A 17,166-nucleotide genomic window follows, 5' to 3' on the forward strand; every position below is an offset into this window, starting at 1 on the left:
GTCCAAAGACCTGGGTATCGAAGAACCTCTATCTCCTACTCCTAACCTGAACCCTCTTGGCCGGTTGGTTAGCTGCTGACTCTTTGCAATAAGTTAGTTAAACTAGAGAAGTGTGTTAGGTGTGTTGTGTGATCCTATAATACTCTCAAAATTAAAATTAAAATTTTATAAGACAGCTATAAGGTTAGTTATGCTTTAGGGTTCTAAATGTTGGACAGCTAAAAAATAGCATTTACAAAAAATGAAAGTTACTAAGATGCATATGTTAAAGTGGACGAGTGGTTTAACTTTAGAAGATAAGGTAAGAAATGAGCATATACGCAATAATTTAGATATGACACCAACTTGAAACAAGATAAGCGAAGGGCGACTCAGATAGTATTTGAGACATAGGCCTAGTAGAGCACCTGTGATAATGAGTGAGTTAATTAGTATTTTTGACATGAAAATGGGTAGAGGTAACTCTAAAATAACTTGAAATAAGTAAGATAGTGAGGAAAGATTTTATAACTCTTAATTTAATAGAGGAAAACGCTCTGAGTCGGGTGAATTGACAAGAAAGGATTCATGAAACTGACCCCACATAGTGAGACTTAAGGCTTGTGTTGTTATTGTTTAGAAAATAATCAGACGTTATTTTACTATATATGTATTATAACATATTAATTATTGAGACAATATAATAAATATAAATTCATAAATACTTATTACATATACTTTGTTAGATATGTGAGTATTTAAATATCACTTATTTAATCTATACTTATAATCAACAATTATTTTTATATATTATCAAATAACATATGATGGACAAATTACCCTTTTGGTGTTTGTGTGTCCTCAAATCAAAGAAAAAATACTAGGTTAGACAGTTAAATCAATTGCAAAAATTTTGAATTAAAAAATAACCATTTTATTTAAAAAATTTTCAAATTATAAAAAATCATTCAAAATTCAAAAAATGTAATTGATTATTTAAAACACGATATAATAAACTGTTTAACCTAATAATATTTTCAAATGAATTATCATGAACAGACAACACGCCACATGCATTACATTTAAATGTACCTGCGGCTCTTCAAACTCTTCCTTTCCTTGTAGTCCAACAAAAAGTAGAGCACAAACATGGACAATAATTAGTAAGATTAGTTAACAAAAAGTAGTACACAAACATGAACTATAATTAGTAAGATTACTTGCTTTTGTTCTTTGGCTGTTATCTTTTTGTCTTTGGGTGATTGTCATATGCTATATGCCTCCCATTTTCAAAACATAGTGGGTAAAAATCAAAACACATTCCGTGAATCATGACTTTTGTTTGGACTTTGAATCATAATTGTGTTGAATTTTACCTTCACTTTTTTTTTCTTCCATATTTGTTCAATAATGGAAGGTTGCAACAGTAGATTTTTGATGACTAGGGAACTCCAGCCACCGACGAGCCCTTTAGACCCCCCGGTACGGCACCAAATGTAACGACCTGCTTAATTAACATGATTTTTTTTTCACTGTAATAATTATCATACTTTGATACCATAACATTATCCTAAGCAGCGAGAAGTATAATACAAATAAACATTTCCATACATAATGATATACCATACTGCACAATACTAGAGTGCTATCATGTTTCCCAAAAGAATATATACATGTGATACTAAATCCCCAAAATTGCCCTCAGCCAGTTAGGGCAAATACAAAAACCCTCTACTGTACTCACTTTGCTGTCAGGGCACTACAGACGCCCCTCTACCTGCGAGTCTGATCTGCTCGCCTACCTGGATCACCTGAAAAAGGATTCAACACTGGGATGAGCCAACGCTCAATAAGACGATATATGCTATTACTAGTGTGTGGCAAATGAGTCATCATATCATAAAAATCTGTTACCATATAATCATGTATATCTGAATCTATAAATACAGTACAAATCATAATATTCATTACCATTTTCATAACATTTAACACATCTGTATTTAAGTTACTATTGAACATACTTCTAACATACATAAGTAATTCCCTTATCTCTGTAAATTAGAATATACATAATAATAACTGTAAACTTTCCCCTACGGATATCTGTATGTCATGATTTACCCCTCATGACAGAGTTGTGCGGCCCGTAGGTGGGATCTACACTGGCTGGCCAACCAGGTAAATCACTATACTCCCTTGGTCGATTTGCCCACCTTACCCATATCTGATGGGGAGCCTGTCCACGTCAAGGGCACTATACGATCGACCTACAACCTATTATCTGAATAGGCGGTTGCACTCTGTAAACTATATACTGCATGTAGATACGGTATCGTGCTCTGTAAACTGTATGGTCCAACAGGGTCTAATACTATATACATATTCATATATATACTCTTTCATTGTTTTCATCATGTTTTCAAAATTACCATAACGCTATCTTTATGTTCTGTACATACTATAATTGTAGCATCTCGATGCTATCTCTGTATAACTGTCTATATATTCTGTAAATGTTCTGTCTGTATACTTTGAATGTTATGGTAATAGAAAACATGGCATGCTTTAAACTCTGTAAATCATAATAATGGAACTACGTAATCATAATACTGTATCCGTAATTTGTATAATCATGGTATTAAAATCCGTAAAATCATGGTACTGTAATTCACATATTCATAGCACTAAAATACATAAAATCATGAAACTACAATTCATAAAAAATACTCTCATACTACATACATATTCTCAAGCCACACAATACTTGAGTACATAATTTTCATAAATAAATACACTACATAATATTTAGAAATTTCCTAGCATAGCATATATCCTTTACCTTATCTTTGAAAAACCCCTACTGTACTCTAACCCGATACCCGCAGGGCCTCCTACAAAACACCCTGAAACCAATATTTGTTAGAACTAAACATTAGTATTTTTCTGCCTGTATCATTTCCTATAACTACCACAAGGCCAAAAGGAGACTAAAAGGTCTTACCCTGAATTTGGGATGATTTCCAACTCCGATTTCCCGACGATCCGCTCCGGTAGATGCGTAGAGAACTCCTCCAGGAGCGTCGTGGTAGTTTCGGATCATCGATCCGGCGACTGGTGGGGCCGAAAATGAAGAGAGAAGGGAGAGAGAGTCATACGAGAGAGAGAGGAGAGAGAGAGCGGCGAGAGAACTGATAAAGAATCTCGAATTTCCTCCTTTTATAGGGCCAGGTTCGTTGACAAGACACGTCACCTCGTCGACGAGCCCTTCACAAATTTCGTCGATGAGACCCTGTGTTCGTTAACGAAATTCAGAGCAGCTTGAACCGTCTCTCGGTATTTTCTCGTCGACGAAGCCCTGTGTTCGTCGACGAAATTCTGAAGACCTTCGTCGATGAGACCCTATGTTTGTCGATGAAGCTGGGCAATTTCCTGAATTTATGATTATTTAATATTATCTCCAAAATGCAATGTCGTCGACGAAATCTACGGCCTCCTTCTGTTTCTGTTTCTATTTTCTCTCCCTTTTTAATACTTAAAATACTATTATTCTTCGGGTCACTACACCAAACCCCGGAGCAACGATCCCCTTTGAATCGCGCCCTGTAAATCCGGATGCGATCACAATCTACTCACAGTTAGGTTAGACGTTCGTCCAACTCGCATCTTAGGACACATCTCAGGACACAAAACCTCTAGACACGGTAGACCCTCCGCATCAACAGCAGGCTCACTGAGTGCATCTACTAGGATTCGAATCCCCAATGCTCCCACTAGATTGCCTGATTGCTTTCCACTACGCCATGCCTATGGGGGCAATGAGAAAATTGTAGTTAATCACGATGTCGGTGGTGGTCTCAGGTTATTATCATCTCAGCTCGAGAGTATGTGAATTCCTTTTTTGGTTTTTCTTTTTCTTTTTTGAGTTTTACTTTTGTATTTTGATTAAAAAGTAAAAAATGACAACTATATCATTAATATTTAGACCATTAAAATCATGCAAGGCTTTAGTGACTATATCTGTGGTGGACTCAGGTTAGTGCTCGTAAAATGTTTAATAGATATTTAAAGAGAAAATTGTGATTAATCACTATGTCAGTGATGGTCACAAGTTATGACCACCTTAGCTTGAGAGTACGTATCCCTTTCTCTTTCTTTTTTAATTTTTTTGTTTTTTAGAGTTTCATTTTTGTATTTTAATGAAAATTTTTTTAAAAAAATCCTTATAAGGAATGATTTATTTATGTAGCCCACAAATTATAGAATGTTACATTAATATTTAAACCACTAAATTCATACAAGACTTTAGTTACTTTAGGGTCTCGGGTTCAATTCTTTACTTATGGTTTGTGTAGTAAATTATCATAGGCAGGCAACAATGTTTAATTTTCATCACCGAGGTTTGTCTAGTGCAAGGTCTCGGGTTCGGTGCCGTCTAGATAAGTCTGAAAGGCTTGATAGGTTGGAGCTCGGGATCATAAAAATAAAAAAATAAAAAAAGTGTCATGCACAACTTGCATATTAAAATAGTTCGAGAACCACAAACACTAAAACATTCATCTCCCTTGTGCTGGTTAAATGTTAATGCGGTATATTTCACTAAATATGGGCTAATGATTATTAACCTGCCCTAGTTTATAAACAAAATGCATCCTAAACCATTAATCAAATTGAATTTTTCGTTCTTGAAGAACTAAAGACAAACTGAAATTAAATTTCATTTTATTTCAAACACATTCCATTTGGGCGTGAAGTGCTTTCATAAAAAATAAAATCTTCATCATGATATTTCGAAATAAAGAATGATTGAAACATCCAATCATGCCACTGTTCAATTTTTTTAAGCATAGAAATTTGATTATCTTAGGGGTGGCTGTCAATTGCCATCCTATGCTGCCCCTCATTTTCAAAACATCCATCATGTGTCAAATCAGAAAAACATATTTCTTGAATAATGGCCTTGCTAACAATGCTTTCCTTTCGTTTTTTTTTTTTTGAATGATAAAAAATTGTGATCTTAAAACATTCAAATATGTGAAAATCGAATTAATTGATCAAATTCAATCGATTCGATTCTGTTAATTTTAAATTTTATTCGGTTTGATTTTATATTTCGGTAAATTTTATTATTCGATTTTTGATTCGGTTATGAAGAAATTATATTTCGTTTAACCGATTTATCCGAATTATATGATTAATTAATAATTAAATATAAATTATATAATTTATAACTAGAGTTTCATAATTATTTTATAATTAATAATTAAATACAAACTAAATATTGAAAGCATACAATCATATTTTTTTTTATAATTAATTATAATTTGATTCGGTTAAATTTGGTTAACCGAATTAACCAAAAATTTGGTTCAATCGGAAAGGTTTGAGTAAGAAGAACATTTAATTTTGTTATTAGGTTCGATTAAATTCTGGTTAGGTTTGATTAAGGATCTTTAGTTCATGTTCGGTGAACATAAGAGTAATAATAGGATTAAGCAAGAAGAGGAGGGTTGCACCATTGATGTGAGATAGAGTTGGCCAACCTTGTCTAGTCTATGATTTTTCCAAATTAAACAATTTCTTCCCCCACCTCGACGTCCCGTCGATATCAACACTTTATGTCACTCGGTTCCACATATTAGCTCGCCTTTAGCTCCGAAATCTCTGATCTTGCTCTTGTGTTTCAACTTCGAGCTTACTTTTTAGCTCGTGCTCTTTTGTCTCAACTCAATCTAGTATGCCATTTTTAAAATTTAATGATAAAGAAAAGTATAAAAGAAAATAAATATATGTATATATAAAATTGATTAATAAAATTTTGCTTTATGCACAATTAAAATTTAATTTTTAAATTAAAGTTCCGTTTATTAGAAAACTAAGAAAATATATATATACTTTTTAAATAAAATTCTTAATTTAAATGAATCTTAATGGCATCTTATACTTCTTTGATGAAGTTACAATGGCATTCATAAAAATTGATAAATAATAAATAAATAAATTTACCGACACAAAATTAGGAAATGTATAAATAGGTGAGTTTGATGCTTTGATCCCTAAAAAAAATAATAAAATAGCATCAAATTGTTCTAATTTTCTTAATTTAAATAAAAAAAACAATACGGTTTCAAGTAGAATGCAAGGCTCCAATGGATGTACGAAAATAGAAAATGACTTAATTTATGGTTTTATGATTTGCATCAAATCCTTATAATTTGCTTGATACGCAGCGGACATATATATATTTTGATAATTAATTTTAATAATATTATTAAAACTTAACATGTTATTTTACACCATTTGTTTAGCAGGATTGTTCGTATCTTTGTCAAAAAAATAGAAAATACATATAAGTTAAATTTAAGAAATGTAAGACTTAGAACCTACTAATCATAAAATTTGACAATATCATATTGATGGTCAATTTTTTTTCTACTTAAGTGCATGTTTGATTTCTTAAGAAATCAAATTTTAATTAAGATGTTAAAAGTTAAGGGTTTATTGTCTTATTAAAAGTTTAGGATGTTTTTTTTTTTTTTTTATTACATAGAAACTCCAGCCATCAACGAGCCCTTCGGACCCCCTGGTGCGGCACCAAACCTACGGATCATCGTCCTTCACCCCCAGGTCTTACTGATTGGGGTAAAGTTCGGAATGCGGACACGGCTTATGTGCATCAGTTAGACATTCAGTCAACTCGACCCTCGGGATACATTTCCATTACCATCCACGGTCTCCGCTGGCTCACAGAGAACTCTCACCATCTATGGTCCTCGCTGACTCATATAGTAAACTCTCACCATCCACAAGTATCGCTGACTCCGTGAGTGTATCTACCTGGAATTAAACCCCCAATGTTTCTTCTTACTTGCTGATGTCTTTCCACCGCGTCATGCTCATGGGGGCAGTTTAGGATGCTTTTGATTCACTGATCAGGTTATTTGTCATAATTCCATATCAAATGTATATTAAAGAGATCTTGAACTTATAAGGATTAAAGATAATTTAGACTTCAATCATGTAAGACGCCTTTGAGGTGCCTTATATAGGTCAAAATGGATAACATCTCATTAGAGTTAGGTCTAAGACTGATACATTATAGTAAATTGGATTAAGAAGTTTTAGTCTACTTGGTATAACACATAAGTAGAATAGGATTGACCAAGAAAAGAAGGCTTGGCCCATTCATATTGGATAGAGTTGGCTAGCCCATGATTTGCCCAAATTGGACAATTTCTTTTCCCACCTCGACCCCCTATCACCTTTAGTCTTAGAACCTCTAATCTCGCTCATGTGCTACGATTTAGCACCTAAGCACATGCTTTTTTACCTCAATTCATTCTCATACATCTTTTTTTTTTTTTTTTTTGTTTTTGACTATAAAGAAAACAGTTTTAGAAAAATGTATATATAAAATTAAAAAAAAAATCTAATTTTAAATGTACGTGAACAAATTTTATTTTTTCTCATCTAAATTTTCATTTCTAATAATAAAAATATATCCTTAATCTAAATGAATCACATCGAATTCTTCTTTTATGAGGTTTATAGGGCACTCACATATATTATTAAATAAAATAAATAAATTTATATAATAAAAAATGAATAAAAGGGTACGTATTCCGACAGTTGTTTGATGCTTTGATTCCCTTAAAAATTAATAAAATAACATCAACTTGTCCTAATTGACTTGATTTAAATACGAAATGACACCGTTTCAGTCGGAACGCAAAGCTCCAATGGGCGTACGGCACATAGAAATTAACGGTATGAAGCTGGCGATTCTCGAAAGCGACGACGTCTACGACTCGGTTACCGGTCGTCCACTCACCGGGTCATGGCTGTGGGACTCGGCCCTCGTCCTGTCTCGCTGGATGGCGAGTCACGGCCAGGCAGAGTTCAGCCTGCAAGGCAAAACCGTCCTCGAGCTCGGCGCCGGACTCGGACTTCCTGGGCTGACTGCCGCCCTACTCGGCGCCCGCCGAGTCTTGCTCACCGACGTCGGGTCGCTGCTCCCGGGGCTGGAGAGGAACGTGGAGGCGAACGGACTCGGGGACCGAGTCGAGGTGCAGGAGCTGGTGTGGGGATCGGACGAGTCGATGGGTCGACTCGGCGAGTTTGGAGACTTCGACGTGGTTCTGATGTCGGACGTGTTCTTCGACGCGGCGGAGATGGCGGCGCTGGCGAAGACGCTGAGGTGGGCGTGCGGGAGGGAGACTAGGTGTTGGGCGGCGAGTGAGGTTCGGGAGTGGACGTGGGTATGCCTGAACGAGTTGGTGACCGAAGGTTTCCGACTCACTGAGTTACCGAGTCTCTCTGGTCAGGATGTGTTTGCGGTTTATCACATATTCCCACCGTCCATATCCTAGGCTTATGGGATATGGAATCCTGTACTTTTTATTTATTTTTTCTTTTTCCTTTTTCTTCAAATATTATGCGTTCGAAACCCTTAGGACGCTCGACCAAACCCTAAATCATGGAATAGCGAAACACTATCCTATTCTTTTTCACTTAAATATTAAAATTTAATCTCAATGAAAGATTAAGAACTTCATAACTCCCAAAAAAAAAAAAGCATCGAGTTTATTATGATACTCTAAAGCCTAATCTAATTTTCAAAACTAGGGATGACTGAATCGAAAAATTAAAAACTTCAAACTTCAAAAAATAAAAAAATTGAGTTTATTATAATACTCTAAAGCCTAACCTAATTTTCAACACTTGGGATGACCAAAGCGAATCACACCTGTGAACCTGTGATAAGCATTTTCGAAGTTTTATATGAAATTGTTTGAACTTCTACTATTTAAAACATATGTAAATTTAGATTTAGTTGTGGAAATATTTTTTTATTTTCAAAATCTTTCTTTTTTAAAAAATTACAAATATTTTAGTTTATTTTTAAAATTTTTCAAGATTTGTATTGAAAATGTAGAAAATAAAAAGTTTGTTTAAATGCGTAAAATAATTTTTTATTTTATATTTTTGATTTAAAATAATTATAAAAAATTATAATTTATTTTTAATTTTTTTAAAATTAAATAAACCAATATTTAGAGTCATGGATTTTGAACTTAAAATTGAATTTATATGAATTTAGAAGAATCTCTATACATAATTCACAGATATTAAAGTTCAATATCCAAATTTCATGTTTACATATGTTAAGTAAGAGTTACAAATCTACAAAAATAATGAAAAGATAGTTTCTAACTTTTATGCGTAAATTTGAAATATTGAAAAGCAGGTGTATTTTTATTGAAAAATTAGAAACAAAATAAAATTATTATCACAAGCATATAGTGTCAAAACCATTTGTTGTTGTTTATTAATTTCATAAAAATGTTATAAAAATGAAATTTTAATTAATTTTTTAATTTTTTAAAAATTTAATAAAAAAATAAAAGCTGTATTTTGCAACTAACCGGACCCTTTGGAATTATGATTAGCATTAATGTTGTGGAAAAATGGATTATAGAGGATGTTAGAGATGGAATTTTAGGATTAAAATGATTTGCTAATTTCCAACAATTATCAAATTTAAGCCAACTTCATATATTTTGTTGTTTTCCTTACTTTGTGTTATTGTATTTGGACTATTTTGTATTTGCATCTCTTTGATTTAATATAATCAATCTTGCCTTTTCCCAAAAAAAAAAAAATCACAAAACTCGAACCCTCATGCTGAATTAGGGATACAAACAAATAAGTCGCATTAAATTTTACTATGTTCAAAGTTGTTTTTTTCAATATTTTTGAAGTTTGAGAGGCTTGAGCAGAGCTCACAACTAAGTTTTTGTTAATGATAGCAATTTATAGGATTGGTATAGGTTTAATTTCCTTCAATTCGTGAACGAGTAAGAAGTAAAAGACGAAGAAGAGAGTGAAAATGGTTGATTGAGTTTATTAAGATTAATACGTTCATTGTATTCATATATTAGCCTTTAAATTAACTCATTAGTGAGCTTTTAAAGTGACATAATCTTAATCCAAATTTGTGTATGAATCCAAAACAATCTTGTTGAAAAACTATTAATGTTTGAAATAACTTAAACTTGTTTAAGCTTGACTTCGTAAGTTATTGTCAAACCAAGACCAAATAGGTATTGAATGGATTAAAACATAAAATACAAATATAAAGTGAGAAATTGAAAACTTTCTCAAAAAAATCAATTACTGAATATCTCCTCGAGAAGACAAGACACTATCTTTTGAGACTTTCGAAATTAATTTTTTTAAAAAGCTAATTTCGCATTCTCATAATATCTTGTACTCCTCAAACACTTACAATATAATTTCTTAAATGCTACCAAATCTTTGGGTTTTTTTTCTTTTGAATTTTTTTTCGTGCATGTTTAGGGTTGTTTCTTATCGTTGTTTTTTATTTTATGTTTTAATTGTCGATTTTTCAGCTGTTTGCCAAAAAATTAAAAATCAAAATTTATAATTTTCAATTGTTTTGACAACTTGTTTCAAAAATTTTAATATCCAACAATTTTTTTAGATCAAATTATTCATTTTATACATTTTTAAATTAAAATCAAAATTAAATAATCATATAAATTTAAATATAATTAAAATAAAAATGTACATAAATCTCAAAAAATAACAATAAAGCCAATTATAAAATATTTTTACTATTTTCTAATTGTCATGTTTAATAAAATTTTTATTGTTAAGTAAATTTTGAAAGTAGAACAATTAAATAAAATAATTATATTAAATTTTATGACTACTCAATTCTCCAGAATGACCATTATGCTTGAACAAATTGAGTGATTCTGCATGAACTAGCTGTACATTATTAAATGAATGAAGTAGGGCATCCTGCACCAGTACGTTAGATAACCAACAAACTGCTGAAAATTTGGAAGGGTGGGGGGGGGGGGGGGGGGGGGGGGGGGGGGGGGGGGGGGGGGGGGGGGAACGAGGGAAGGTCGTAATTAGAACCTATGCAGGTGATGGCACCATTGCCATTTAACATTCTAGTAAGCCTGAAAAACAGCCCAATCAAAAATAAGAGAATGCAATTGGCGATTCATGGCCTCTAAAATCCGAACCCCAAAATTTACAACCAAAAATAACAGAGAATGCGATTAGCGATTAAGACAGAATTCAAGGCAAATCACTCCCACAAGAAAATCAGTAATCACACTTCATATATATCTTCAAGGCCTAAAAGGTAGCAACACCGTAGCTGAGATTTAACTATAGGATATCGTCACCGTCTATTCAATAATAATTATCTAGAGTATAAGTACATGTCAGGATGAGCTGAAAGGGTTAGGTGACTTCACTTCCTCCGCATATGCTGTACAAAAATTCCCATTGGTAAAACTGTTCTGTACGAGTAAAGTGGGCTTCCTGTGTTAAAGTCAACCAAAGCAAATGGGTCTGCTTCCTCATAACCCCAACCCTTTCGACAAAGCCATTCCATGTAATGCTCCCTTGCTTGCACTGATTTCACCATCCAAAACAATACACAACTTCAAGCCGACAGGGTTATTCTTCTCTTCCTCTGCCCCAGGTGTGCCGCCCGTGCTTTCTTGGAGATCCACAGCCATTTGCCATCTCAAACTAATTGATTTCCACCATTTGGTATCACATGATATTGGGTTTTGGAAAGAATCAGCTGCCTCAAGAAAATGGCAAACCTTAACTGCATTTTAGGGCGTGACAGCACACACCAGGTTGCTGGATGCAAAACTATAACCCATCACATATTCAAACTCACCCCTGGTCTCTCAACCACTGTAGTGTAGTTTTTGGTTTTGAGAGCTTTGGCCCTGTTGGGGTGATTGTTGTGGAGCCTGCATGTTCACTGGCTGAGTACTGTAGTGGGCAAAGGGCTGAGAGTAGAGAGGATTCATCAGGCCCTGTATGCAGGGTACGAGTTTAGTTATAGTTTCCTTTAGTGTAAAAACAACAGCTAAATCAAAGCTAGGCTGGCAATATTAACAGAGGCAGACTAATGGGCATTTAAAACTCTTGCCAAATGAGTGGAGAATTGCACAAAAAGGGAAACAAGTTGCAAGGGATGGCCAATAATTTCCCACACTGCCATTTGATAACTAATCCAGAGTGTCTTAAAGACTACAAAAAGCATTGGAATAAGAAGAAACCTGAGACTGAAGAGAGTTGGGATTCGTCACTCCAAAGTGGGCTTGAGAAGCATCATCTTGTGATGGGTCATTAAAGCCCACCTGTGTGAATAGAGCTTGTGATCCATGAGTCATATAGTCCTGTGATAGAAGTGCAAAAAAATTTCACAACAGGAACACAAACATACAAAACCAAAGGGTGGTAGCTTCACCAAACCTGAGACATGAAATCATTTCCACTACCAAAACGTGAATATCCTGCTTGAGAATTCTGGTTCAGAAAGTTTCCAGGGAAACCAGCTTGTGCTCCTTGTGTAACATAATCGACAGCATATCCACTTTGAGAAGCCTGTGAAGCAAAGCAACAATCATTTAAAATAAAATTAAAAGGAAAAAAAAAAAAAAAAAGACCAACAATGTCATTCACTATCGAATCAACACATCCCTATTTTTTTCTCCGTTTCCCTGGCCACAAAATTTCTATTAGAACACATTAACATAATTTAAACTCCCTTTAACATCATCTTCTTGCCATCATGGAATGGACATATGAATCGTGTTTCTCCAGACTTCCTGAATATATCAGCCATGAGCCACCACCTAAGCCCATCTTATTACTGTTCTCCCTTCAATTCTATATTACAATAAAGGCCAGCCATATTTGGCAACTTGGAAGTAAATACAATTTGTTGTCCTGTTTTGACTTCTATACTCTGCAAGGGTATGACCGTTCACACCTCACTATTTCTACTTCATTAATGAAAGTCTGCCTATTAATTAGACAATACAAACACTCACACACACAAATATACAGCTAGAGAGAAATAGAGAGAATCAGTAAGCATTCCTTCAGTTCCAACACCGCTTATCAATTTAAATAAGTAAATGCTGCCAATTTTCCCACATGTACCTGTGTAGAGAAGTCTGCAACATTATAAGGAACATGAGATCCTTGGCTTTTAAAATCATCACCCAAGAAATCCTGATCAAACGCAATTGGGAGACAAATTTTCAAAAAGTAAAAAATAATAAAGAAATTTTATGACAACAAATTATATATCAATGTGGGAGGAAAAAAGGAAGAAGATACCTGAGACATTCCTCCAATGGAAAAACCATCACGAAATGATTGGTTTGGTCCTTGAACTGGCATCTATCATGCACCACATAAATATATACTTTCAGACACAACCATCAAACAACTGAGACAATGGCATCATTGTTTTAAATAGCTGCAATGAGTAGCATAGCTGACAGTACGAGAGTAGTGGGAAACAGGCATAGTGGGAAATGGGTATAGTAGGGAGTTTTTTCCCAAGCACACACATCCTTACCTACATTGGAATATTTTATGCTTTAAGCCCTTATCCTTATTATAAAAAATAAAAAAAAATTTAATGTATTGTGGATCATGTAGTTCAACCAACTTCGTCAGGGTAATAAATTTTACATGGGTTTTAAATAAATTAATGATACAGAAATACAATAGCTTATAATATATAATATGATATACTCCATTAATCTTGTCAGACACATTAAAAATACAATAACTTAAACAATTTATAATATTTTATTAGTAAAAGTAATAAAAATCTCATAAATTTATACCAACAAATTATATAGCACAACTAACGCTTCAAAATTACAATATCATAATCATAATTTATCACTTAAAAAAATAAAGTATTTACAACTTAAACGAAACAAAAACTAGAAAAGATAATAAGGTTGATGTTATATAGAAAAGAAATATCAAATAACAGATATTATCAAAATAAATATTTATTTTTAAATAAAACATTGTTCAATCAAATTGCTAAACATAAAAATAATAATTATGTGGCATTACCATCCTCATTTTACCCCCTCTCTTCACATAGCTCATCAAGAATGATTTATGAAAGGAAAAATAAGAGAAAATTATGAGTGAAAATAAAAATAATTTTGCATAGTAATCCTGTCGCTGCAATAAAGACTGTTGTATAACGGTAGAAGTCTATAACAGCCGTTACAGCCATATGATTTTGCGGTCATGAAATCATAGTCCTAAATTCTAGCTTAAAAAAAAAAAAAAAACTTGACATAACAGCATTATGCAAGTGTTGCAGTTGCTACTATAAATCATGGAAGGTATAAAGCTAGAAGTGAACATAAATAAGTGGGGGAAAAGAACTACGAACATTGGCAACAAATCCAGGTTGAGATAATGGACCGCCCACAGATGGCTGGCTATTAGGATTCTCCAATGCAGGAAAGTTGAAATTTGATGCAATATTTCCAATGGCTTGCTGTGATCCTTGCTGGTGTGGAAGATGACTGCCTATTGGAGTGCCAGCATTACCACGCCCAGCACCAAATCCCCGGCTACCTGTGGGAGGAACATGAGGAACAGCTCCAACTGGCCCATGTACAGCCCCACGAGTTGGAATAGCATATGGCTGTGATGGGGGACCGCCATGAAATGGTGCAAGGGGAACCCGAGGCATTGTAAAACCAGCAGGGTGTAGTCCAGGCTTATGAGTACCATTTGGTGGGCACGATGGCATATAAGAACCTGTTGTCAGAAAATAATAAACATTTGTTCATTAACATGCAAAAAGTCATTAAGTATCAACAATAGAGAAATTAGAATTAAATGTTAGGCAGTAAGGCTTAGGCATTAAACATTTTTCAAAGCCAAATTGGGATTCGTGTAATAAATTTGGAAATTTAACATACCCCTGGAACGACTGCTTCTTCTATCAGCATGTGGACTTGATGAGGCAACTGGGTCATTAGATACTATTCCAGGTCCTCCGCCAAAGAAAAGCCTACGATCGTTGTAGATCTGTCCCACAAAGAAGAGCAATTATAATAAACACATCGCGTATACTATAAATCATGGTCTAAACTGTCTGCTTTCCACCACCCTTGAAATCAAAATGGCAATCAATTTCCATTTTACAAAATTCAGTAGAAATTTCCATTAATCATCTTTGTTATAAAAAATATCAAAATTTAAGCAAAAATGTCAAAATATATAATGAAGTTCCCTTGAAATTGAAATTTGATATTCAAAACCTTACTGAAATTTCTCTCTTAATTTATCTTCTTTTCCTTATTCTATACCTTTTTCGGCTTTTGAAATTGAACCATACTCTGCTTCAAGTTATTCAGAGGTCCTTCCACCAAGCATTCATGTTCCTGGAGTAAACAAAAAGAATGGACAACTATTACATAGAATGACAAAAAACAGAACGTTGAGATACAGTTAAAACAAGTGCAGCTCCGCAATATGCACTGCAACAACACCAAGTCAATTTACTTCCTACCAACGATGAGCAACTGTTAGCAGTTGAGTTGACCAACGTACAAAAGGTAATTTCAGTAATACACAAGTATATAACCCAATCATAATATAAAAGTATATAACCAATTCCAATAACATTATATAACCAAAACTTTGAATGCAATATACCATCCAAGTGCCAAAAACGGTAAGGACGCTTAAATACCCAAACTAGCATTCCAGCACCATTCCAACCATATGCAACTGAATACACTGACAGTAACAAAATGACACAGAACAACTATTTGAGAGATACCTTGTAGTGTGTCAATAAGCTATTCCATAGCGGCTGTTTGCTCAGAACCTTTGGATTACCCAGGATAACGATACCATAACGAGCACGAGTGAGTGCAACATTCAACCTACGAGGATCATTCAGAAACCCAATACCCTGTATAGAAAAAAAAAAAAAAACCCAGCATACCAGCCAGCCAACATCAAAAACTTGAGTTTTCATATAAACTTACGACTAAATACATAAATAGAGCCCATAATATCCAAGAATTTCAAGAAAAATTATAGCTATGAACACACAAAGCAAGGACGTGCAATCCAAGTACAAAAAAACAGAAATTACACAGAATTAACAAAATCAATAGCACACCCTGGACATCAACAAAATGCTGCTCACTAAACCAAAAAGACCTGTTATACCATATATCCTTATAAATTACAGTAGGGAGGAGGGCGTTAGGTAGCTGACATCCAGCGCAAAACTTGTCTGATCTCTATGATATGAATCCTTATCAAGTGGAGCTAAACAGAGAGTATACAATAATTTATATACTAGATTAGATACAAAGAAGGGGAATGAGACATATTTAAACTTGCTAGAGCAAGAGAATGAAAAAGCAAGGACTTTAAAATGTATAAAAAATGAGGGTGATAGGGCCTTGGTAAAGGAGATAAAGAATTACAGAAAGTGACTTAAATAAGCTATTTAATGGAAACAAAGTAGAAGGTTTAAACTTAGAATTGACAAATGAGGAAAAGGCTAAAAATTTGAGATTTATTTAAAAAATTAGAGTTAATGAAGTTATGCTAGCATTAAAAGAGGAAGAATGCAAAAGCTAAATGATGGCATCCCAATTGACGTTTGGAAATGCCTAAGCGATAGCAAATTTACATTGTTAACTAACTTATTTAACACAATTATAAAAACTAAGAAAATGTCAAATGAATAAAGGAAAAACACTTTAATACCTATATAAAAAAATAAAAGGGAAATTCAAATTTGTATAATTATTGTGGAATTAAAATTAAGATCCATGAATGAAACTGTATGAAAGAGTAATTGAACAAAAACTAAGTTTAGAAATAAGTGTTTGAGAAAATCAATTTGTATTTTTGTAGGCCTAGGAGATTGACTATAGATGCTATATATATTTTAAGAAGATAAATGGAAAAGTTTAGGCAAAAGAGGAAGGACTTGCATATGGATTTTATTGATTAGAGAAAGCTTATGATAAGATACCTAGCCTAAGTAATTTCTATGGTGGATTCTTTTAAATAAAAAAAAAGGAGTATGCAACAAGTATACTGATATCATTAAGGATATGCAATATAGAGTAATGACTAATGCTAGGGCTACCAGCAGACAATCTAAGGAATTTCTTATCACAATAGGTGCTTACCAAGGATCTACTTTGAACCCTTATCTTTTTGCATTAGTGATGGATGAACTTACAACAAGCATCCAAAATGAGGTTCTGTGATGCATGTTGTTTGCAGATGATATTACCTTGATTTATGAAACTAGGG

At 33.7% G+C, this 17,166-nt stretch overlaps 2 protein-coding genes across 2 annotated transcripts in view; one reads left to right on the top strand and one right to left on the bottom strand.

Moving 5' to 3' along the window:
• Positions 1-7,602: 7,602 nt before the first annotated feature.
• Positions 7,603-8,483, top strand: LOC131164290 (uncharacterized). The gene has a single exon (XM_058121373.1). It carries the CDS (start codon positions 7,683-7,685, stop codon positions 8,343-8,345), a length of 663 nt encoding a protein of 220 aa, XP_057977356.1. The 5' UTR covers positions 7,603-7,682; the 3' UTR covers positions 8,346-8,483.
• A 2,632-nt stretch (positions 8,484-11,115) lies between these two features.
• LOC131164547 (regulator of nonsense transcripts 1 homolog) overlaps positions 11,116-17,166 on the bottom strand; it is a 35,462-nt gene continuing 29,411 nt past the window's right edge. Inside the window, exons 21-29 of the mRNA XM_058121822.1 lie at positions 15,662-15,796; positions 15,186-15,260; positions 14,796-14,904; positions 14,258-14,631; positions 13,168-13,230; positions 12,988-13,059; positions 12,295-12,426; positions 12,099-12,218; positions 11,116-11,852 (exon numbers count right to left, since the gene is read on the bottom strand). Of these exons, the coding sequence (XP_057977805.1) occupies positions 11,721-11,852; positions 12,099-12,218; positions 12,295-12,426; positions 12,988-13,059; positions 13,168-13,230; positions 14,258-14,631; positions 14,796-14,904; positions 15,186-15,260; positions 15,662-15,796 (1,212 nt within the window). The 3' untranslated portion in view covers positions 11,116-11,720. The remainder of the gene's footprint in view (positions 11,853-12,098; positions 12,219-12,294; positions 12,427-12,987; positions 13,060-13,167; positions 13,231-14,257; positions 14,632-14,795; positions 14,905-15,185; positions 15,261-15,661; positions 15,797-17,166) is intronic.

The sequence above is a fragment of the Malania oleifera genome, chromosome 9 (assembly GCF_029873635.1).
Source record: "Malania oleifera isolate guangnan ecotype guangnan chromosome 9, ASM2987363v1, whole genome shotgun sequence".
Classification (NCBI taxonomy): domain Eukaryota; kingdom Viridiplantae; phylum Streptophyta; class Magnoliopsida; order Santalales; family Ximeniaceae; genus Malania; species Malania oleifera.

Coding starts and splice junctions, on each gene's coding strand:
- LOC131164290 (XM_058121373.1), top strand. CDS start 7,683: ATGACACCGTTTCAGTCGGAACGCAAAGCTCCAATGGGCGTACGGCAC.